Source organism: Meles meles, chromosome 20, assembly GCF_922984935.1.
Source record: "Meles meles chromosome 20, mMelMel3.1 paternal haplotype, whole genome shotgun sequence".
NCBI lineage: Eukaryota > Metazoa > Chordata > Mammalia > Carnivora > Mustelidae > Meles > Meles meles.
In genome coordinates, this window is record NC_060085.1 from 22,094,783 (window position 1) to 22,115,773 (window position 20,991).

General features: G+C 58.2%; 2 protein-coding genes across 4 annotated transcripts; both read right to left on the reverse strand.

Moving 5' to 3' along the window:
* Window positions 1–240: 240 nt before the first annotated feature.
* Window positions 241–15,911, reverse strand: ITIH4 (inter-alpha-trypsin inhibitor heavy chain 4). 3 transcript variants are annotated; one of them, XM_045991766.1, is made up of 23 exons: window positions 15,789–15,911; window positions 14,525–14,685; window positions 12,082–12,186; window positions 11,800–11,962; window positions 11,550–11,660; window positions 10,970–11,095; window positions 10,204–10,320; window positions 9,791–9,959; window positions 9,559–9,684; window positions 9,199–9,380; window positions 8,927–9,112; window positions 6,652–6,791; window positions 6,241–6,395; window positions 5,909–5,935; window positions 5,618–5,671; window positions 5,034–5,159; window positions 4,354–4,500; window positions 4,203–4,229; window positions 3,993–4,109; window positions 2,793–2,967; window positions 1,126–1,280; window positions 894–990; window positions 241–455 (listed from the first exon to the last, which is right to left on the reverse strand). In XM_045991766.1, exons 1-23 carry the CDS (start codon window positions 15,876–15,878, stop codon window positions 386–388), a joined length of 2,826 nt encoding a protein of 941 aa, XP_045847722.1. In that variant the 5' UTR covers window positions 15,879–15,911; the 3' UTR covers window positions 241–385. The 3 variants fall into 3 exon arrangements, with proteins under 3 accessions (XP_045847722.1, XP_045847721.1, XP_045847720.1); XM_045991765.1 differs by having other exon boundaries at window positions 3,993–4,121; XM_045991764.1 differs by having other exon boundaries at window positions 3,993–4,130.
* A 2,304-nt stretch (window positions 15,912–18,215) lies between these two features.
* MUSTN1 (musculoskeletal, embryonic nuclear protein 1) lies at window positions 18,216–20,295 on the reverse strand. The gene is made up of 3 exons (XM_045990941.1): window positions 19,876–20,295; window positions 18,674–18,806; window positions 18,216–18,525 (listed from the first exon to the last, which is right to left on the reverse strand). Exons 1-3 carry the CDS (start codon window positions 19,882–19,884, stop codon window positions 18,419–18,421), a joined length of 249 nt encoding a protein of 82 aa, XP_045846897.1. The 5' UTR covers window positions 19,885–20,295; the 3' UTR covers window positions 18,216–18,418.
* Window positions 20,296–20,991: the final 696 nt, after the last annotated feature.

Consider the following 20,991-nt stretch of genomic DNA (forward strand, 5'->3'; position numbering starts at 1 on the left):
TTTCATAACTCATTAGCTGTGTATAACCCACAGTGCAGGGCAAGATTTTAAATGAGTGGCTGAATCTCTAAATTGTAGTTTCTCTGCTTGTAAAATGAAGAGATTGCACTGAAAGTTCGCCGTGGGGCTTACTGGTCACAGGCCTTTGAGGGGCTCACGGTAGAAGATTCTAAGATTCTAAGATTCTAATTCGAATGTGGGATTTAGCCAGAGGCAAGCAGAGATGCTCACTGCCTGGGCTTATGGCACTGGCCTTTATTTGTAATGAGTCAAAAATATCCTCCCCATAGCAGCCCAGGCCCCACAGGCCACCCTCCGGTCACAAAGTGGCAGTCCTCTGCACATCTCCAGGGGGCATGATGGGGTACCCTTGACCCCTCCATAACTACAGCTCCACGGACCAACAGGAAATCTCTGTTCCTGGGGACCCCTCTTGGTAATCCAGTTTGAGCAATCTGGGATGGAAAAACGGATAGACAGAAAGACAGATGGTCAGCAAATCTCAGGTGTGATGGGAAGAGATGGAGATAGCTAGGGTTAGGAACGGGGAGGATGAAGAGTCTCGGGGCCCTTAGGATTTCCGCCGGTACCTGCTGACTAGGCCGGTCACCCAAGTGGCCCCAGCTGTGTGTGGTCCTCAGGGTCTGGGGCTCTGACACTTCGGGAGGAGTTTCCTACTGCCCCCCCGCCACCCTCACCCGAGTGATCTCTGGACTGGGGTGTTCTCTGTCATTTTGGGGGTAGCTGAGAGCTGGGTCAGACATATCTAAAGCATCAGCCTTTGCCCTGACTGTCTCTATTTGCCAGGCAAGGACAGAGGAATAGGGGCCCAGCTCCCAGCCTCCTGGCCCCCACCCCTGGCCAGGCTCGGCGGCCTGCTTGCACAGAGTCACCTGGTGGCAGTGTACTCAAGGTCACCAACTGTCAGTGTTCGCCGGCTGTCATTGGCCGCTGCTGGGGGCCCCCAGACCACGTCCTGGTAAAACTGGCCTGGGATACAAAGGGCAGGTCAGAAAGGAATAAGGACAGAGAGGGAGGCTGGGAGACACACAGAGGGGGAGGGCACTGCCTGTTCACCGCAGAGGTGGCTCCTGAGAGCCACCTCTAGAGCCACAGGCAGCATACCGAGGACCCCGCCAACATGGCTGGAGAAGCGGTCTGTATCCCGCAGAAGAAGCCGGAGCCCCTCCCCAGGGCCGTCCCAGGGTAGCAGGCCGATGGTCACTCTGTCTGGGCTGCTGAGAAGCAGGAGCCCCGCCTTGTCCATGGTCATCTTGAGGCTGTGGGGGAAACCCGGGGTCCTGAGCAGTCAGGCGGGGAGCCGGCAGGGGTTCCCCTCTTGTCCTCAGGAATTCCTACTGTGGCCTCGGGGGCCAAGTCCCTTCAGTCTCGTGGGCTTCCCTCTCCTTGTGATAAACTGGGACTGATGTTAATTTTATCAGATAAAACAACAGCTCCTTCCGCTCCCTGGTTCTCTTAGATTCGGTCTCTCATAAGTTAGTCTGATGGGATTTCGGCGGGTGTCGGTACATTTACTCCGTCCCTTTCACTCTTATGGCCGGTGCCACTTTCTTCTGAGGATCAGTGATGTTTGGGTCTAGAAGAGCAAGTCCTTTTTTGTTCTAGCCTGTCCCTTTTTTTTTTTTTTGCTTAAGATAATCTTTGAAATTCTTACTTTTTTGCTTCCTTAGGAATGTTAGATTCTTTTAAGCATGTTGAATAGGGTCCTGCTGTTACTCTGGGTTTATTTTAAACGGAATTGCCCTAAACTGACACTGTCTTCGAGGCAACGTACAAAATGTGGTCTGTTTTCCCTGTGTGTGTCTTCTGTACCTCGTAAACATATGTGGACTTCTCACTGCCGGTGATAGGAATTCTTTATTCTACCTTCCAGCGTGTGTGTCCGAGGCATAGAAATGCTGTCATTCCCTGTGCATCTATCAGATAAACAGAAACTAAGATCTCTTATGAAACCGGGCGGTTTTCAGGTGAAGCCCTTGGGTTTTCTAGGCACGCACGCATTTGTCAAGTGGAAACCAGTGTCTGCTGTGGGGCAGGGAGAGGGCAGCGGGCAAGGCTCCCTGTGCCTGGTACAGGCTGGGGGGGGTGGCAGGTCACGGCTCAAAGAGGGTCAGGCTGCTCTGCCCCACTCCCAGCACCCCCAGAGCTGGAGAGCTGCCTCTGGAAGGCTCTGCGGTGGGACAGCCTCACCCTGAAGAGGTCGCCATCCACTTGCATTACCCACCAGCAGCCCAGGGTTTGACGGTGGGCCAGGAGCATACTAGGGATGACGTTCCTAAACTCCCCCGGGGGACAGTGCTCTCCAGCTCCTCATTATTGTCATTACCTCGCCACACTGCCAGCACTGCCCTCCACAGCACCCCTTGGGCACCGCACTGTCTAATGGGCAAAGCGTTCCAGGACCACATCCTCTCACGGGATCTTCTGACTCAGGGCTGGATGATTATCTCTGGTGATGGGTGAGGAAACAGGCTCAGAGCGGGTGAGCAGCCTGCCCAGGGTCACACAGGATTAGCAGCAGAGCTAGCTCCAAACCACACCGTGCCCTACCTGGGGCAGTGGCCTGGGTTGGGTATGAGGCCAGCCAGGCCCCAGCCTAGCCGCTCGGTGCCCCCTGGAGCACTCGGCATCTCCGCTCCTCCTGCAGGCACAGCCCGCTTCAGAAGACTCATGCCCAGCCAACCCCGTCTCCAGGCTGGCGGGCTCAGGTCACTTGTTGACACTGACCCAGCTAACTCATGTGGCCAGAGAGGGACCCAGGCTGGACGTACCCGGGTATCACTGAGAACAGCGTCTCCTTCCACTTGTAGGCAGAGTTTCTTCGATTCCGGGTCACCACCGCATGCTCAGAGAAGGCGTGAACCTGCAGCTCGGGGTTCTTGAAGGTCACCTTGATCCACGAGAACTGGGCCTTATCTGTCTTGTACTGGGCAGTCACCTTAATCCCTGAGAGAGCCGGGGGCAGAAAGGTCAAGACCATGGCCCCAGCTGGGCACTGGCCTGAGCGGGAGGTACACCCAGACCCCTTCTCACCAGCTGACCTCCCTGCCTCCCTCTCTCCCACACTCCCTCCCATGGGGAGCTGGTTCCCACAGTCTCTCCCCTCATCCCTTGGTTTCAGATGGCTATGCAAGGACCCCTGAATCCTCAGTGATGGCCAGTTTCACACAAGCCTTTGAGAAGGGAGATGGTGTCGGAAATCCATGAATGTTCATAAGGCCCCTGGGGTGTGCTTGGCCTGATGAGGCGCCATGGCCAAGGGCAAGATGGAAAAGGGGTGGTGGGCCCCCTCCTCTGTGAGCAAACAGACTACAGGCCAGGCGGGAGGAGCGGCGGACTGTGTGCGCATGGGAGGAGCGAGGGAGCCATCTGTGTTAATGGACTCTGGCCGGCTCTGCAGGCGAGCGTAGGGCATCCCCGAGCACTGGGCCTCCTGGTATCCAACCCAACACCCAGTTCAAGCAGTAAGACCATTCACCGCCTCCACACCCTCCACAGTCCCACCAGCACCCTCTAGCGCTCTGCTTCCGCCTTCCCCTTCCTCTGCCCAGTGGACCCCTACTTGTCTGCCAAGGCCCAGTCACTCCTTTATGACCCTGCGTAGCCACCCCTGCCCCTCCACCCCCGCATTCCCGATAGCTCCTGTCCCCTCCTCTGGGTTTGCTTCCATGTCGCTCTGGGCACTGACTCAAGGCCATGGAGCTCATCTGTGCCCAAGTCTGTCTCCCCACCGCCGAAGTATGGCAGGGCCTGGGGGCAAGTCCACATCTCGTCATCCTGGAGTGGCCAGGCCACCCAGACCTGCGTCGGTGGTGCTCAGGGGTGTGGCAGTGCCAGGATCTGGAACAGACCTGCATGGGGCAGGGTGTGTCTCCACAAGCGGGTTTCCCATCCAAGTCTCTGGGGTAGTAAGTCGGGAGTGAGAGGTGTCTGGGCCTCTCTGGGTGGTTGACGGGATGTGCCCCTCTCACCTTGCTCAGGGTCTGAGAGCAGGTTCATCGGCCCCTGAGAGTGCTTGATGTCCACACAGAGACGGTCCACGCTCTGTCCGGGCAGCATCAGGATGACGGGTGGTGCCTGGATGGGGGCTGGGACAGCAGCTATTGTTCCTAGAGTAGGTAGAGAAGGCTGGGAGACAAGGACAACAGGGGGGCCAGGCCTGAGGGAGGCTGGCAACTTACCTGGGAGTGAGGTTGTCTTGGGTATCTCTGAAAGAAGGAAAAGTCTAGGTTTAGGGAGCACCTTCCCAGGGAATGGGGGAGAGGGGTAGGGACAGAGACATGGGTGTATGTAGCCAGGGCACTCTCTCAACCTCAACACTGGGGAACCCACGTGGCAAATCTGTAGAGCGACCCGAGGCTTTCCTCTCCCAGAGTCTCCCTGTCACAGGGCCAGAAGCTACTGCGGGGACTCTGGCCTGGAAGATATCTTTGGCTCTTGGATCCACACTCCGAAACGCTCCATCAGGCATGGAGGGGGCTGACGGTGCCAAAGCAGGCATCAGGGCAGGGCCAGCCAGAAACACAAAGGAAGAGGGCAGTCAGGACTGAGAACAATCAGCACGCAACCCCCAGTTAGCATCACGGCTGCCCTCCCCCCACCCAGCCCCACAACTCCTGACACACCTATGCAGGAGTTAGAAGAGCCTTTGCCATGGGATTTGCAAATAGGAGAGCATGCTCTCAGGGAAAATGGAGAGGGGGTCTAGCCTGGCTCAGTGCTGTTTTTGAGTCCAGACCTGGAGATCAGAAACAGCTCAAGGGTCCACTGCTGGCTTTGAAAGGGAGGAAGACTTCCCTTTCTAGAAGGTTCCATCCTGAGCCAGACTCCAGAGTGTAATGAATCCAATTCCGTGAAAATAAAGGACATATTATGTCATGTCATGCCCCACAGCAGCTCTCCCTGGCTTGTGCCCCGCCCTGTCCTGTGTGCTTTACCTCTCCAACTCTATGGCCATGTTCAACGATCATCTTGAAGAAATTAGACCCTCCGAAGGTCAGAAAGTGGCTAACCTAACAACATGTCTGGTAGCAGTGATTCTCCAGCCCTCTGGTAGAGTGGATGATGATGAGGCATGTCAGGAGGTCCTCGTGGTCCGGCTCTCCCTAGGTCACTAGGTCTCTTCCCGGTAGTTCCAGCTTTGGAAAAGTTGACACATGCAGCCTTCTCTCAAGCAGTGTCATGGCTCCCTGCAGCCAGGGCTCAGGGACCCAGGCCAGGAGAGGGATGAGGAAAGGGCAGATGGTTCCCCTCCCTACATTAATCACTCTGGGAGCTAACTCCCCATGGCCAGGAGAAATTCAGCGTGGGAATGCTGGACCCTTCTTGAGCTGCCCACCCTGCCTCTGGGATATGAGCGCCCATCCCCCGGCCCCGACTCAAACTACCTTGTCCTCGATAGACTCTTGTTTCCATGAGGACAGAGTCTGCATAGATGCCTCCTGATCAGATATAATGATCTGAGTCCCAGCCCCACCAGCCAGCCAAGGGAGCCAGGCAAGTCATGTCCCCAACAACCAGGGCAGAACCCAGTCTGTGGCCTGGGGTCAAGGTCCTGTTAATCTCCCCCACCCCTTCCCCTTTCCTCCTTTGCCACCTGTTATTCTGGACCTTCTGTCTCCAGCAGTACGAAATCTAGAGAGTGGATAACCTGGAAATCAGAGGGACCTGGGTTTGCTTCTTGGTTATACATATCTGGGGTCCCTCGCTGACCAGGGATTGTGTCCCTAAGTGCCCACGACAGGGTGTGAGTGGCAGACAGCACCCGCTCCTGGCAGCAGGGCTGAGCTGGAGAGGCCCTGGCTGGCAACCTCGTGGGGCTGATGCCTCAGGCTCTGTGTTAGTTGACTGCCCCCCAGTCCAGCCTTTGAGTGAATTAGGCCCTTACCTGAGTTGAAGTTCTTGTATTTGTTTTCTGGATAAAACAAAAAGAGACAGAAAAGGAAAAAATGCTGTTAGGATGCTTTTGAAAAGTCTGAAGTGCTTCTGTTTAACCTTGTTTCCCAACCCCAGCACTGAACAGGTGCGGTAAACTCTGGGGTCAGCAGACCTGGCCTCAGCTTCCTCATCTGTGAAATGGAGCAGTGTCCCCAGGCTCCTGGGAGATTAGGGGTGGCTAGGTCAGGGACTTGGTGGGGAGGCAGGGCGGGGGGAGGCTCTGAAGAATGCTGAGTCAAAACTGCGCTGCTGAGAAGGGTGGGGTCCTACTCTCATACCTACCGGTTTCCACAGGCTTCTCAGCAACTTCAGACTGTTCTTTGCCTTCAGGTTTGGTGACCACCATGGATGTGAGGGGAGTGACAAAGCAGTAGTGGAGTGACAAGTTCAGAGCTCGGGTCTCGAGGGCCTGCTTCTCAGCACTGGACGCCGAAACCCTGCAGGTGGGGGACATCAGAGGCTCGGCGTGTCCTCCCCGGATGCTGGGTCAGTCTCCCTCCCTTCCAGACCCTTCTGGGAGGTTCCACCTGGGAGAGCCTGGAGCTCACCCACAATGCCACCACTGCCTCTCTCTATGCCCGGGAGATACCCCGTGCCAGTTGCAGCTGCCCCCCACCCCAGGGGAAAGCTCGGGAAGGTGCTTGGGCTGTGTGTGGTGGCCCCAGCGGGCCCTCGAGGGTGCAGGCCACCCACATTTTCTCCAGCAGTTGCTGGATGGTCAGGTATGCCCAGAGTCTCTCCATGAAGCTGTGGAAGATGTACTTGGGGCTCTGGAACTCCTTCTCCTGCTCCGCCACACTGGACTCCGTTTGGAAGGTGATGTTCTGCATGTGCTGGAAAGAGGGGGCCCAGCCCAGGCAGGAGCAGTGAGGGCCTTGCCAAGGCCGACATGACAGGCCCAGAGCCAGGAGCTCAGGTCAGACCGATCCTTCCAGAGAAAGGGACATGAGAATGGGATCCAAACCCCAGGCCAAGGTAGAAACAGCAGCGAGAAGGACATGCAACTGCAGTGTGGGGGGCAGAAAGGGACCCCACAGGCACTCCACACTCACCCCAAAGAAAGAGACTCTGGGGACCAAGAGAGAAGAGCGTTCTCTGACAGTCAGAGGCAGAGTTGAGAAGAGAACTCAGGTGTCACGGCCCTGATAGGCCTCGGGGCCCCCCAACCAGCTGTCCCCTGCCCAAGCTGGTGCCCTCTGCTGGGGCTGGGCGCAAAGGGACGTGGCAATACAGCGGGTGCCAAGCTCTGGGTGACCGCTGCTTCCTTCCCCAGGGCCAGGCCTCCTGCTGTTGGGCTGCCCTGGCCACAGTCTGGGAAGTTGGGTCCAGGGACAGAGGAAACCTGCCCTCTCTCACCACTGCTCCAAACAACAGCTGAAGACCTTATCATGGATCAAATCCCATTACCCCTGCTGGGGCCACCTTCTCTGTCTCACCCACAGCCTCGTTTCCCAAAACGGTGTCACGTAGGCCACCTACATGAATTTCGTCCTGTCCACACACACAGCAATTTGCTTGATCGTTTTCCTTAAATGAACTTTAAATAGATGAATACTATTTATCTGGCTTTGTCCCAAACAATCACACCTGCAGAAATCTTGGGTCTGGCGTTCAAGTTCTATTTTGCAGGAGATGCATTAAAATACATACACAGGGGTGTCTGGGTGGCTCAGTCATTAAGCAGCTGCCTTTGGCTCAGGTCGTTATCCCAGGGTCCTGTGATGGAGCCCCGCATTGGGCTCTCTGCTCAGCAGGAAGCCTGCTTCTCCCTCTCCCACACCCCCTGCTTGTGTTCCCTCTCTTGTGGTGGCTTCTATCAAATAAATAAATAAAATCTTTTAAAAAAATAAAATAAATACACAACTACTGAAAGAAAGACATGTTTATAAACTCCCCTGAGTCACCCTGAGTTCTGCACTTTGGGAACCCCTGGCCTTCAGGTTATTTTAGCAGCTAACGCGAATGGAGTGTTTAAACTGGGGCCAGACATTAATCCCCACAGCAGCCTTACAAGGTGGGTAGGGTGACCTATTCTGATTTTTACACCCAAGGAAACTGAGGCCCAGGAAGGTTAAATGATCTGCCCCCGGCCTCACCTCTGGGAGGTGGCAGAGCTGGGTTTGAACCCAGACAGGCGGGCCACAGGGCAGGCGATGCCCATCACAATACTTGGCTACTTCCTCCAAGGCAAGGCCCTGCCCCCCACCCTGCCTCCCCACCCCCACCCTCTCCGTGTCCCCCTGACTCACCCACCTGCTGTTCTTCCCACACAGGCTGCCTGCTTGCCATGCAAGCCCAGAATGGTCCTGTACCATTCCACATCTCTATTGTCTCCTATTCGTCCTTCAGCCTCAGCGGGGCCTCCTTCAGGTAGCTCCCCCTGATTCCCAGATCAGGTTTGGGTTCCCAGGGCTGCTCCCCTGAGTCCTTGAGTTTCTCCTGTTGGCAACCTCCCCACCTGTAGCTCCCTGTTTGTGTGATGATTTCCCTGCACTGCCTTTCCCGGGACGACAGGATCCGTAGGGCCTAGAGGACTTAGCGCGGAGCAGATGCTGTTTCTCCCCATGGAATGAGAAGACTTCCCGTGGCAGAGGCTGGGAAGGTGGGCAGAGTTGGGGCACCGCGTGGGGACCCGGGCTCTTGACCTGGCTACATTGGGGCCCTAGGCAAGTTGCTTGCCCTGTCTGGATCTCAGCCTGCGGGTCTGTAAAATGGGAGCAGTCACCCCTGCCTGAACGCAACCTCCGAGCGCTGGTGCGAGGGCAGGAGGGCGTGCCAAGCCCCTGGTGCTCTCAGGACCAGCAGCAGCGCAGACAGACCGCTGGGTGTCCCCTTTAAGCAGCCGAGAGCACCGTGGGACTTGCGCAAGGCCAGTAGCTGGAGCCCAGCCGGGCTAGGGTTGGAAGTCAGCCCCTCTGACTGCCTGCCCCAGCAGCCCTCCCCCTGCAGAGTGGCTGGCCACACTCACCATCTTCCCCCTGACTTTGGCTGAGAGCACATCAAGGCTCTGGTCCCGGACCTTCCCGGCCACAACAATCTCCGAGCCTTTGAAGAGCAGTCGGAAGTTGTCCTGCGAGACGTCCTCCACGGCGTTGCTGGGGTACTCGAAGGTCACTGCTGTCAGCAATGGGTTGGCCACTTCCTGGTAGAAGTCCTGCAAGGCGGCGGGGGGCAGTGTTACGAGTGCTGGACTGGGCTTTGCCTGCCTCACCCGTGCAGCCCGCGGGGGCCCTCTGGCACCTGGAGCTGCAGGGCAGAGTCAGAGTCCTCATAGATGCGCCGAGCCAGGCCGCCATTGTCTAGCGCCAGCTTCTCCAGGAAGGCATAGCTGACGTCAAAGCCAAAGCCCAGGGAGAAGATGCTGTACTGGCCATCTACGGCTTCCTTCACGTTCTTCTGGATCCTTGCAGGGTTGGTCTCCCCTGGACCCAGCGGGTTGGGAAGGGGGAGTGAGGAAACAGTGATTTGTTCAAAGATCTTTCTGGAATCGCAGAGCCAGAGGGGTCTCAGATACGCCCCCCACCCCTCCCTGGGGTCCCACGGCACAGCTGTCTGCGCCCCCAGGGCTGTGTGCCCTGGAGTTGCTGGTGGTGCCCTCACCCATGGTGGGGTCGCCATCGGTGAGCAGGATGATGAGGGAGACACTCCCCTCCGGCAGCAGCTCCTGCTGGTTGGCACTGTCCAACAGCTGCACGGCCATCAGCATCGCGCCATTGATGTTGGTCCCTGGGGGGCACGTACTCTCAGGGTGGCAGCTTCCAGCCCAGCTCCCCAGCCCAGGGGCTTGCTGCGCTGGAAGCCCCCTATGCTTCAGGGGCCCGGAGGCGCTCACCTCCTTGGGCCTGGATTCCGGTCGCGTAGCTCCTGGCCTGGTTCACGTTCTCAGCTGAGGCCGGCACCAGCGAGGGCTTCCACTGGGCTGCGTCCCCGCTGAAGCTGACAAGATTGAACTGGTCGTTGGGGCTGAGGTCCTCCAGGATCTTGATTAAGGCTTCCCGGGTCTGGGCAGGGGGGTGGGAGACTCAGGAGGATGTCTGAGTAGGGCCTCTCTGGGGCTCAAGTGTACTTGGGGGGCATCCCTGGGCTCCCATGGTCAATGCTCTAGGGGCAGGCCCTGCCCACACTCAACCTCTGGGTGCCCCCTACCCAGGAAGATGGAGGAAGGAGAGTGCCTCCTGGACCAGAGCTAATGGTGTGAGGCATGTGTGAGTTTCCAGGGCCATGCCCTGAGCCAGGGGGACCCACCTGCTGGATCTTCCTGCCACTCATGGAGCCGCTTTTGTCAATGACAAAGATCACATTCTTGGGTATGGTGGGTAGGCCCTCGGGGGCAAAGTAGTGCACAAAGTAGCCATTCTCGATCTGTGATCACAGTTAAACAAACCCAGGTAAAAAGAGCTGCAGCCTCCCCTGCCCCGGAAGCAGCCTTCTCATCCTAATCCTTGGGTTCCTCTCTACACACAGCCCCCTCTCTCTGGGTCCCACTGCTGTCCTCCCCAAGTCTTCACCATCTTCGACAGCTCAGTCCAGCCGCTCCCCCACCTCCCCTGCTCACACATGGCCCACTACTGTACGCCCACCTCATCACCCATTTATTTTAGTATTTGAGGCAACTTACCCTAAAAAGTTTAGACAAAATAACCCTGAAATCCATCAAAAGAGTAAAGACTTTAAAACAAGGTCCAATAAAGTTGAAAAGGAAAGCATAATGATGCCAGAGACGTGTGTGAAAGAAGCTCCTGCCATGGAGTATAAAACTGAACTGTGAGCTTCCTGGCAGGCAAGGCAATAAGGAAATCCTGCAGGGCATCTTTCTAGCAGAGGTGACACTTTGGTGCCTCCAAAAGAAAACTATTTCAGGGACAGCATAATAAAATTACTAGTTTTCAGGCTGTTCTGCCACTGGTTCACCCTGATAAGTAGGGGGGGTTATTCTGCCTTTCTTTCTAGAGCATGCAAGCTCAGGTCCTTTTCTGGTTGTCCTGCTCTCACCTTAAAGTCCACCACACACCTGAATGGAGCCCCCGGAGACGGTCCTGTTCACATCGTAGCGGACGATGAAGTTGCCATTCAGGACTGTGTCCTGCTGCCCTGATGACTTTTGCTGGGAGAGCGTGGGCTTGAATTGGATGTGAGCCTGGGGAGGGACAGGCTGGAGTTGGGAGGATCCTCATGGTCACCCACACCCCCTCTGAAGCAAGAATTCTAGATTGCTGTCTTGGGCCGCAGTCCAGGGAACGTTCTCTGAGGCCAAGCTGTTGGAGAGACTGCCTCCACACAGAGAAGTGGGAGCCATGTGAGCAGAGGCTGGGCTCAGGTTGTGCAGGATCCAGCTGTTGGCCCCTCCCTGCTGTGGGGGCCTCACTCTGGCTCTTCCCCATGGCCTTCTCCCCCATCTCGGACTTCACACCAGCACTCTGCAGCCTTCTCTGAGCCCTGTCCTCCACCTCTGCCAAGTGGCAGTATGGACACAGACCTCCAAAGTCCCTCCGGCTCAGTCTGCCCACTTGTCCTGCTCTCTGGACACACCCATAAGGCTGGCCTGACAACAGGCCCCTGGGACCCTTGCCTGCTGATCGCGGCGGGCCCACCTTGGTCTTGTTCTGTGAGATGGTGAGGGCGTCTACCAGTTCGTTGGTCATGAAGGTGCTCTCTGTCTCCAGAAAGCTGATACCTTGAGGCTCGAAGATATGAATGTCCATCTGGAGGCAAGAAGCGGGGTTCACTGGGTCAGCGGGGAGTTGGGGCTGGGCCTCACAGGAGGCAGAGGGGAAGGATGGGCTGCCCTCAGCAGAGCACGTGTCTTCCTAGAGGCCCCCCGGGAGCAGGGGGTGCCGGTACCTGCAGGTGCTTGACCAGCTGCTGAGGCTGGACTTTCAGCAGCAGCTCATACGCTCCCAGATGCCGCTTGAGCAGTTCCTCATACACCAGCTCGAAGGTGACCTTGGCAGAGGGAGCCACACTGACCGACACCTGGAACTGCTCTGTCTTTCTTCCGGTGGCCCTGTGGGAGGAGAGCATCAGGTCTGCCCCTCCAGGCCAGGCAGGGGACTGGAGAGGGTGTATAGGGCTGAAGGCAGGGGCAACCCCTTGGGGTCCCTCCCGCCGCCATCTTTGGCTCACTTGACGAGGCCAGCACTCTCTCCCCTGGATATAGCCGCACTGTACTGCTCCTGGGCTGCAGCCTTCTCCTTGATATTCCCTGGGTAGGTCACACCTTCGATGATCCTGGGGCAGGACAGTGGGAGTCGTGGAGGGCCTGACAGGAGATCATCACTCTAATCCCACCTCCTCTAGGGAGCCTCTCTGGACTTGGCATGCCTCTTAACAGATTGACTCTTGTCTTTGCCTGAGCCTACCCCGTTTGTCTTTCTTTCTTTCTTTCAAAGATTTATTTATTTATTTGGCACAGAGAAAGAGAGAGAGCACAGCAGAGGCAAAGGGAGAAGGAGGCCCCCCTCTGAGCAGGGAGCCAGCCGCAGGACTCGATCCCAGGACCCTGGGCACATGACCTGGGCCGAAGGCAGGCGCTTAAACGACCGAGCCACCCAGGCGCCCAGCCCACCCCATTCATTATGTACTTACTGTATACAAGAGTCTGTGCAGGGCCCCGGATGAGGGTGGAGGGCCTCTGCAAGCTATCAGGCTTGCCATGTTGGTACACATGCATTTACTGAACAGACCTTGGAGGAAGGTTGTAGAGGAGGCAGGATGGACGTAAATAAATCCTGGCCTCCACCCTTGCAGTCTGGCCCCACATTCCGGCTTGCCTGGTCTACCTCACAGCCTGCTCCCAGAGGTACTGGTCGGTCACCAGCAAGCACTTTATGGGGCGCACGTGGGCCCAGCCTTGTGTGAGGCCGTGTGGGGCAGACGGAGGAGGCGGGGGGTGCCGGGCTCCCAGCCCAGTGGGAAACGCAGGTCTGAAAGGCTCTGCTCCCTCTCCCTTGCAGCTGTCCCCGTTTCCTGCTGGCACAGCGCAGGGCCCCCTGCACAGAGGATGGCCTCTGGGGAAGTAGATTTTTGACAATTGGTGGATGAGACCCCCAGAGGTGTGGACACAATCCTCATGGCTATTCTTTGGGATTAGAAAGACCTGCCAGGGCTTTTCCTCTGGAAGGAGAACGGCTCCAAACTGTCCTGGTGAGGTGAGCCTGGGGTGTGTCCACAAACCTTTGCCGGCCCCACCTGGGGCCATGTGAAAGGGTAAGAGCGTGCAGGGACAGGCAGGGCGCCTGTCACCAGGGCATTAGGACCCAGTGTCCCTCCTTTCCAACCTTCCTGACCTTCCTAGTCATAATTTAACTCTGGGCCAGGGCTGCTGAGTGGGCCACAGGGCTCCTCCTCCCAGATGCCCAGCTGGGACTGCCCGCCAGGTCAGAGCACAGGACATCTTGCCCCCTGCTTCCCCACTTGCTGCAGCAACACCATCTTGATCCAGAGGGGGGTGCCAGCCCAGGGCTCTCAGCATAGGCCATGTGCCCGGAAGCTGGTCACCTGCTGGCCTTGCCCTTCCAGTGGGAAGCTGGAAGTACCCAGCTGCGCTCCCACCACAGGCCTGGCTCCAGGGTCAGGAGAAGCAGGGGCTGCTGACAGGAGGCAGGGTGTGAGGGAGAAGCCGACCACAGGGGACCCAGGCCCCACTGCAGCTTTTCAGAGGTCTCAGGGTAGTTTGGGGGCCCCGGCTGGGAGAAGCTTGCTCTCAGCCCCAGACAACGCCCTCCCTGAGTTTCTGGGGTCAGCGTCTCTCTGGCTGGCCTTCAATCCCTGCCTCTCCTGTGAGGCCAGGGACAGACGGGGAGGGTTCTCCTGCACTCAGCAAACATTGCAAAAGAGTCAGGAAGGGTGGGGGAGGTTGGTAGAGGACAAGGTGAGGGTCAGCCCTGAGCCACAGAGTACACAGAAACTCCAGGGGCTCCCCACTGCGGCCTCTGGCCCAGAGCAGAAACACCCTATGCAGTGTCCCCGGTGGGAGGGAGGGGATGAGCCTGGCTTAGAACTTCCTCTGACAGAGATCCCCCTCCTCGAGGCATTGCTCCATTGTGGGGCAGCCCAGGAGTTAGGAAGTTGTATTCTGAGCTGGCCTCTGTCTTTTGTGACTCCCTCCTGCCTGGGCCTGGCCTCAGGATGCTCCAACTCTGTACTCTTCAGAGGCAAACACACCAAGAAGCTGTGGTGCTCCATCCGTCAGCTGGTCGGGGGGTAGGAAGCATACATGGAAAGATGGATGACGGGATGAATGACGGGAGGCAGGAAGGGAGGGAGAGAGGGATGCAGGGTGGGAGGGAAGGATGAAGGGAGAGAACAAGGGAGGAGGGACTGATGGCAGGAGGGACGGGTGGAGGACGGAGGCATGGAACATCTCTGAGAACGCATGGAGTTCCTGGGTTAAGCCTCTGGTTCCTCGTATTGCCTACAGGCAGAGCACACACGCCTGAGGCATCCATCCTGGCTCATCTCACATCAGGAAGAGGGTCACTCTTCCTGACAGGGTGTCACCAGGGAAGATGGCGACATGGCGCTGGGTTGGGGAGGGTGGCAGGGAGGAGGGCGGGGAGGCACCTACATGGAGAAGTTGGTGATGAAGGCTTTCTTGGGCAGCTCCACCTGGAAGGTAGCCTCCTGTGCGAAATCGGCCCTGTTGACCACCCTGCTGGTGACGACTGTGTGGGCAAATCTGGACGACACCTTGGAGTCCACGGTGAGGCTGTAGATGTCGATGTCATTCTGGACCAGCGAAGGGGGAGGGGTGGGATGGTTTCCATGCCACCCCAGCTTGAGATAGCACTCTTGAAGAGGGGGCCCTGCCCTTGGTCCCCAACCCCGACTGAGCCACTGGCCATGCCTCTGGCCAAACCCCAGGAGGCACTGCGCACGTGAACACCGGGCTCACGGCAGACGGAGCTGCGTGCCCTGTCCCCCACCCTTCAGGGCCATGTTTCGGGAGACTGAGCCCCAGTGTGTCTGGGAGGTGACTCTCACTTCCTCCTCGGGGAGGGGACCCTAGCGCGGTCAGGCAGCTTCACATTTGATCTTAGCTCTGCCCGTGAAAGGGTAACGAACAAGTTCTGTGATTTCTGGTGACCTCAGCCTCCACAGAAACTGGGAAACGCAGCTCTTGCCGGTCTCCCACCAGGTGCTTATAGGAACTGGAGGAACTCGGAGGAGACGAGGACCCAGTCTCTAACCACTAGGAGCCTTCCTCTCTGCCCCCTTCACCCTGCAGCCCTGGACCCTCCCTAGGCCCACACTCCCCTCTAGGTCTGCTTCCCCAGGAAGGACCTGGGCACACCTGCGGCCTTGCACACCTGCTCTCTGCACACGGCACGTTCAGGTGCACGCGTGGCTTAGCACCGAGGCGCGTGACTGGCTGGGGGGCTTGTGGAGTGTCTGCTCGATGGCAGGCCCCGTACAGAGTTCTTTCTGGATATTACAGGTCTGATCTTCACAACAAATCTCTGAATAGCTTTTCTTTTTACCATTTTACAGAGAGGAAACAGACAGAGAGCATAGATAACTCCTTCGCGGCCACTCAGCCAGGGAGAGGGAGAGCAGGGCTCATGAAGCCCGTTCTCACCCACCCCACACACTGCCCCGGCAGCAGCTCGCTGGGCTGCAGCCCCTCCCTGCAAAATGGGAATAGGGTCTCCCTGCTATTCAGTGGGAGAGCAGCCATACAGCCCTAGGCTAGTGCCTGGTGGATGGTCGGCACCACATCTTTGCACACACGCTGACCCACGCTCCCTTGTCCGCACATGCTTGCACATGCAGAGGCTCTCCTTGTTCATCAGCCCACAGCACCCGCGCTCGGGCACCCAGACACCCGTTACCTTTTGGGCGGTGGTCGTGCAGAGGGCAGCCAGCAGCAAGAGCAGCACCAGCGTGATGCCATGGGTGCAGCGGGGGGCCGAAGTCTTCATTTTGGCTCTGGTGCCTGGCAGGTGGCTTCTGAACTTGAGAGGATGTGGGGAGTGAATTAGTAGTATGCTCACTGTCCCGCCCCTCTGGGGGCGGCTTCTGGGAAGTTGGGACCTCCAAGCCAAAAAACAGCAGTAACCTTGGCTAAGCAAACTGAATGTCCTGTGGACCTTGGCTGGGGACGGAAATACGTACCGAGGAGAGGCAGGCTCAGGTGGGAATTGGGTTTGGCACTCCTTCTGAAAAATCCAGAATCATCCCAGGCCACTACCAACCCCTCGCACCAACCCTTTCACCAGCAGGCTTCCTAGATCTGGGTGACACAACAGTGAACCAGCCTGCCCTCCATACGCCCACCCTGGGAGAAACGGATGGGCCAGAATGGGATTGGGGGGGGGGGGCTAGGGAATGACTCCCCAGAGGAAGGCAGCCTGGAGGTCAGCAACGTGTGACTGGGCAGTTGGGGGGGCCCTTAAGGTACTGAGCAGGCACTGGGGTGTCTGACCGGGGGCAAGATCTGCTGGGGCCAGGGCAGGACAGAGACCTCTCGTTTCTGGGGTGAGAGGGGTTGAGCCCAGGAGTCCCCTTCTCTGCCCTTGGGTCCCAGGCTGCTGTTGGGCCCTATTAATCTACCTAGGGCTCTTGGTTCAACTCCAGCAAGGCCCTCAGAATGAGACCCACACTTTGGCAATACAAACCGAGAGCCATAAATACGTCTGCACCTTGTGGCCCAGAGAGCTCCCTCTGGGAAATTTATTGAGAGGAAATCAAGGAACAGAACCCTTGCGGGGTGACCGTGGGGGTCAGTCATGCCGAGGGAGCCCACAGGTCACAGCTTGCATGAGAATGCCGAGCCATCAGCACACGCAGGCGGTGCCGCTGTCCTGAGCCCAGACCCGTGGGAGTGTACTAGAGGGCCTGGGGTAGGATTACCGGTAACTTTTTTCAATTATTCTTTAATAAACTTGAAATGCTTTTGTAACGAATAGCAATGAAGTGAATAAATACTGAGTGTCGGGATGCAGCTGGTACTGGTGTCCCTGGCGGTTCTGGGAAAGCCCAGCTCCTGAGTCTGGCCACGGGCCAGGCCGGGTTGCTTCAGCAGTGCGGCCAGGTGCCAAGTCCTGGGTCGAGGGAGGATGGCTTGGTGACACTGGTTGGGGTGTGGGGTGGGGTGGAGTGGAGCAGCCATGCTGGGGCCCACACAAGGTTCTGAGGTGGTGACTGGCCTCCGGGGGGTCCCCTCCACCAGGGCAGGCAGCATCCAGCCCTGGGGAAGGGCAATAGGGACTCCGGTGCTGTGTCTTGGGCTGCTTCCCCTTCCTTAGCACACCTGCCCCCGCTCTGTGCATGTCTGTGCTGCTTGCCCTTTGGCTCTGAATATGGCTGGGGTCATAGGGGGCTTCGCACCCCCCCCCCCGGCTATCCGAAAGGAGCCTCCCTGAGGAGTCCAGTGGGCGGGCCCTGGCCCTGTCCCCCAGGAGGTCTGCTCCCTGGGGCACACAGCACAGGCCCAGCCTAGAAACGGCTATATGAGGAGGCTGGGCTGGCTGGGAACGTGGGAAAGGCTCCGAGCAGTCAGCCGGACCTGCCCAGGGGACCGGCCGGCTTCCCTGCAGGCAGCAGCCTGGAGTCAGGTGCCACAGGGCCCGGCTCTGCCGGTCCAGCCCGGGGCTGCCTGTGGTTTTGCCGTCACGGAGGACGGGCCTCAGCAGTCCCCAGATCTGACGGCTCTGTGCACATAGGGGACACTGAGGCCTTGTGAGCCAAGGGCCTGGAACTCCCATGTTGTAGGCAGAGCTGTGGGAGTGGCAACGGGGAGGCTCACCCCGAGTGTGGGAGAATAGCTCAGGAGGTGGACGACCACTGGCCAGAGAGGGGCCTCGATCTGGCTTTGCCTTTGAGGGGTGTGAGCTGGCAAGGGGGCAGTGCAAACAGGCATGCCGGGAGAAGGGGCTTTGAGGTCCCCGGCCCAGCAGAGCCTTGGAGTCCTTGGAAGTACCTTGATGGTTTCTGTGGAAGGCAGGGGAAGGGGTAAGCCTTGGGCCCCCGCCTGCTTTATTCACTCCAAGCAGTGTTCCTGTGGTCCTTGTCAGACAGGAGGGGAAACCAAGGCTCAGAAAGGGAGAGGCTGGTTTGAAGTCACACGGGAGCTCAGCATCAGGTCTCCACTCCGAAGCTGTTTCTCGTGTGTGGCAGTAGCCATAGTAGCACCTGCCTTATCCTCTGGAGCCTCCCAAAAGCCCACAAAGGGTACAGAACATGTCCCCCACCCTACCCCGCCTGCCTCTCCCCTACACTTGGTGGCCGTGGCCAGTGACCAACTATCAGCCTCCAAATGCCAGGGCCACGTGGGCATGTGCTTTATTGGTGCTCCCTGGGCACTGGTGCAGAGTCCCTGGGCCGAGGGGCCAAGGCTGTGAGGGGCGGGTGGCCATCCCACAGGCAGCAGGTGAGAAGGTGCATTCTGGCATAAAAAAGTTTTGGGGAAATTCTCTTGTGTCTGGGAGTTGGCAGCAGCGAGAGGAATGGTGCACACGTCTTAGCCAAAAACACTCTTGGCAGGTCCGGCTTTGGGCTTCTCGAAGACGGTCTCGGTGCCAGTTCGGCTGCCACTGAACACGGACGGGGCGGTGGAGCCGGCTAGTTCTGGGGGGGGATGAGAAGGTGTGGAGGGACATTCGTGGGTGGTGCCCCCCTGAGTTCAGGAAATGACCCTGGGACCCCTCACCCCATCCCTCCCCTCCACTGACAGCTATCCACGCCCCCCACCCCCATGGCCCGGGAGGACACTCACCACACTCTCGCATGACCTGGTAGGTCTTGGACTTGATCTCCTGGTTCTTGGCTAGGTTCCCACGGGCCCCCTTCAGATCTTCCTCCTTCACCGGGGGGCGCTTCTTCTTGATGGGGGCCTCCTGTGCACCAGCCTTGGAGAAGCCAGAGTCTTACACCCCCAGGCCTTGAAGCTGAAAGCTCCTTCCCATCTCTGTGCCTTGGCCCTGAGATCCCTCTACATTGGTCACCGAGCTCAAGCCAGTTGAAGACTCCAGTCCTCTTGCAGGCAGCCTTCCCAACTGTAGTCCACCCCACCCCAAGTCTCTGTTCTTCTCCCACAGACTGGGAGCTTGTGGGTGTTGTGGCCTCACACTGTCCACCTGCCTGGACAAGTGCTCAGGCCTGGACACAAAGGGCAAATGGGAAAGGCCCTGGTTTTCAGGTGGAGTTTCAAGGGGTGAATTCTAAGACCTGCTCACTGGGTGCAAGGTCTCCCTTAGGGATTGCCTTCCTCTCCCCCTAACTACCTGCTTCTACTTTGCGAGTTATGAGGGTGCGAATAAAGTAGAGAATCAGATGCCTGTGAGGTCAGTCTGAAGTGAGTCCCTACCCATGGGGCAGGCAGCAAGGAGGACCCTCCACTTAGCCAGTCACTCCGTCCCTCCAGGACTAGGGATACTCAGACTCAGTGCTTATCCTGTCACTCCCAGGCGCCCACAAGTCTGATACCTCACTCCTTCCTAATCCCAGGGGACAGGTGCAGGGAATCCCTGGTCCCTGAGTCTGGGCTGGGCTCCTGGGGCAACACGCTACCCCCCTCACCCCCCGCACAGACATCGGTCCTGCTGGGGAGGTGCCGGACAGAACTGTGTGCCTATAGATCCAGCATCACATGTATGAACACACACACACGGCTACAAACGAGTCATACAGTCGGCTTCTTCACACACAAAAGCATACGCAGAGACTCAAAGTATCCTACAGGTCGTCTCTACCCTCCGGGCCAACCAGGCAATACCACCGAACCCGAGATAAATAGGGATTTGTTGGCAAGCTGGGGCCTGGGGTTGCCCTCGCTGGGCCCTGGCCTTTCAGGGGCTGCAGAGATTCCTGCTTACGCCTGGGTTCAGCTCAGGACACAACTGTCAGAGATGACAGTGTCCAGGTTCCCAGCCCTGCCCCCGCCCGGACACCAGCACAGCCCGTGCCGGGCCCTCCTACCTGGGACATGGTGGGTCCTGTGCGAGAGCTGCTGCGAAGAAGGTGCTCGTCCGGCAGAGGCAGAAACCGCTGGAAGATGGGAGCTGCGCCAGCCCTCTGGGGCTTATATAGTCCCCGGGCCTGTCCCGGAAAGCCACTCCCCTCCTCGACGGCCTTCCCGATGATTCAGGTCCACGCAGCCTCTAGCTTCAGAGTTTATTCTTGGAGATGAGGGGGCTGGCTGAGCACTGCTGCCTGGGGGCTGCGGCCCTGGTGAGAGCAGGTGGCTGGGGAGACCCTGTGCCCTTGGGAACAGCTGCTCTACGCTGGCAGAAGGGGCCGGGCCTGGCAGCGAGCAACAGGGGTATTGATGAACCCAGATCTCGGAATGTGTGAGGCAGCCCGAGCCGTCCGCCTGGGACCGTCCATCCCTATGCACTGGGCGTCCCCAAGGGAAGTGAGGGCCCTGCGCCAGGCTGGGCCGCTCTGAGCTTGTTTTTCCTTCTCTTCCACCCCACCCTGGATTCCAGAGGAGGGAGACTTGCCATCCCTGGCCAGCAGGGCAGAAGTGTCCCGTGTCTGACACCCGGGAGCATGTGCTCTTGGCACGCACAGCCCCCCATGGTTCACGGGGGAGCAGCTGTGGCCGAGGGAAGCCTGGGGAGCTGCTCCGTCTGTTTGCTGTAGTTCCTGTCCTCTGTCTGGCTCCCAGGGTAGGTTTAGCAAAGGGACCGAGGCAGGGGGAAAGCGCCCAGGAAGGACACAGAGCCTCTGACTGTATGAGGTCACCCAAAGGTGCCTGGCCTGAGGACATTCAGGTTGCTGAAAACAGGGTGGGTGACATCCGAGCCCATTCCAGGCTCTGAGCTGTGGAGAGAGGGACGAGTCCAAGGTGTCCCCTGACAGTCACTTGGCTGCCAGTTCCTCATTGCCCATCCTTGGAGGGGAGACCCTCATGGTGCAGGACAGGACTCTGCACCTGGGGTGAGCGTGGAGTAGAGGGGGTGGGGTGGCAGCCATCCCTGAGCTCCTTGTCAGTTTGTGATGGGAGATTATTTTTATCTTTGGAGGCTTCAAGCAGACGGAACCCCACCGGGCACTGACATTTGGTTATCCTGAATGCCACTCCACTGCGGT

Bases quoted from the DNA above. Each gene is read 5' to 3' on its own strand.
- ITIH4 (XM_045991764.1), bottom strand. From the start codon at position 15,878: ATGAAGACTTCGGCCCCCCGCTGCACCCATGGCATCACGCTGGTGCTG. The intron at 9,113-9,198 runs GTGCCAGAGGGC...GCCGCCTTGCAG, and splicing joins ACTCTGCCCTGCAGCTCCAG to GACTTCTACCAGGAAGTGGC. The intron at 2,968-3,992 runs GTGAGAGGGGCA...CGGCTCTCTCAG, and splicing joins GCTCTCAGACCCTGAGCAAG to GGATTAAGGTGACTGCCCAG.
- MUSTN1 (XM_045990941.1), bottom strand. The intron at 18,526-18,673 runs GTGAGTGTCCTC...ATCCCCCCCCAG, and splicing joins CCAGGTCATGCGAGAGTGTG to AACTAGCCGGCTCCACCGCC.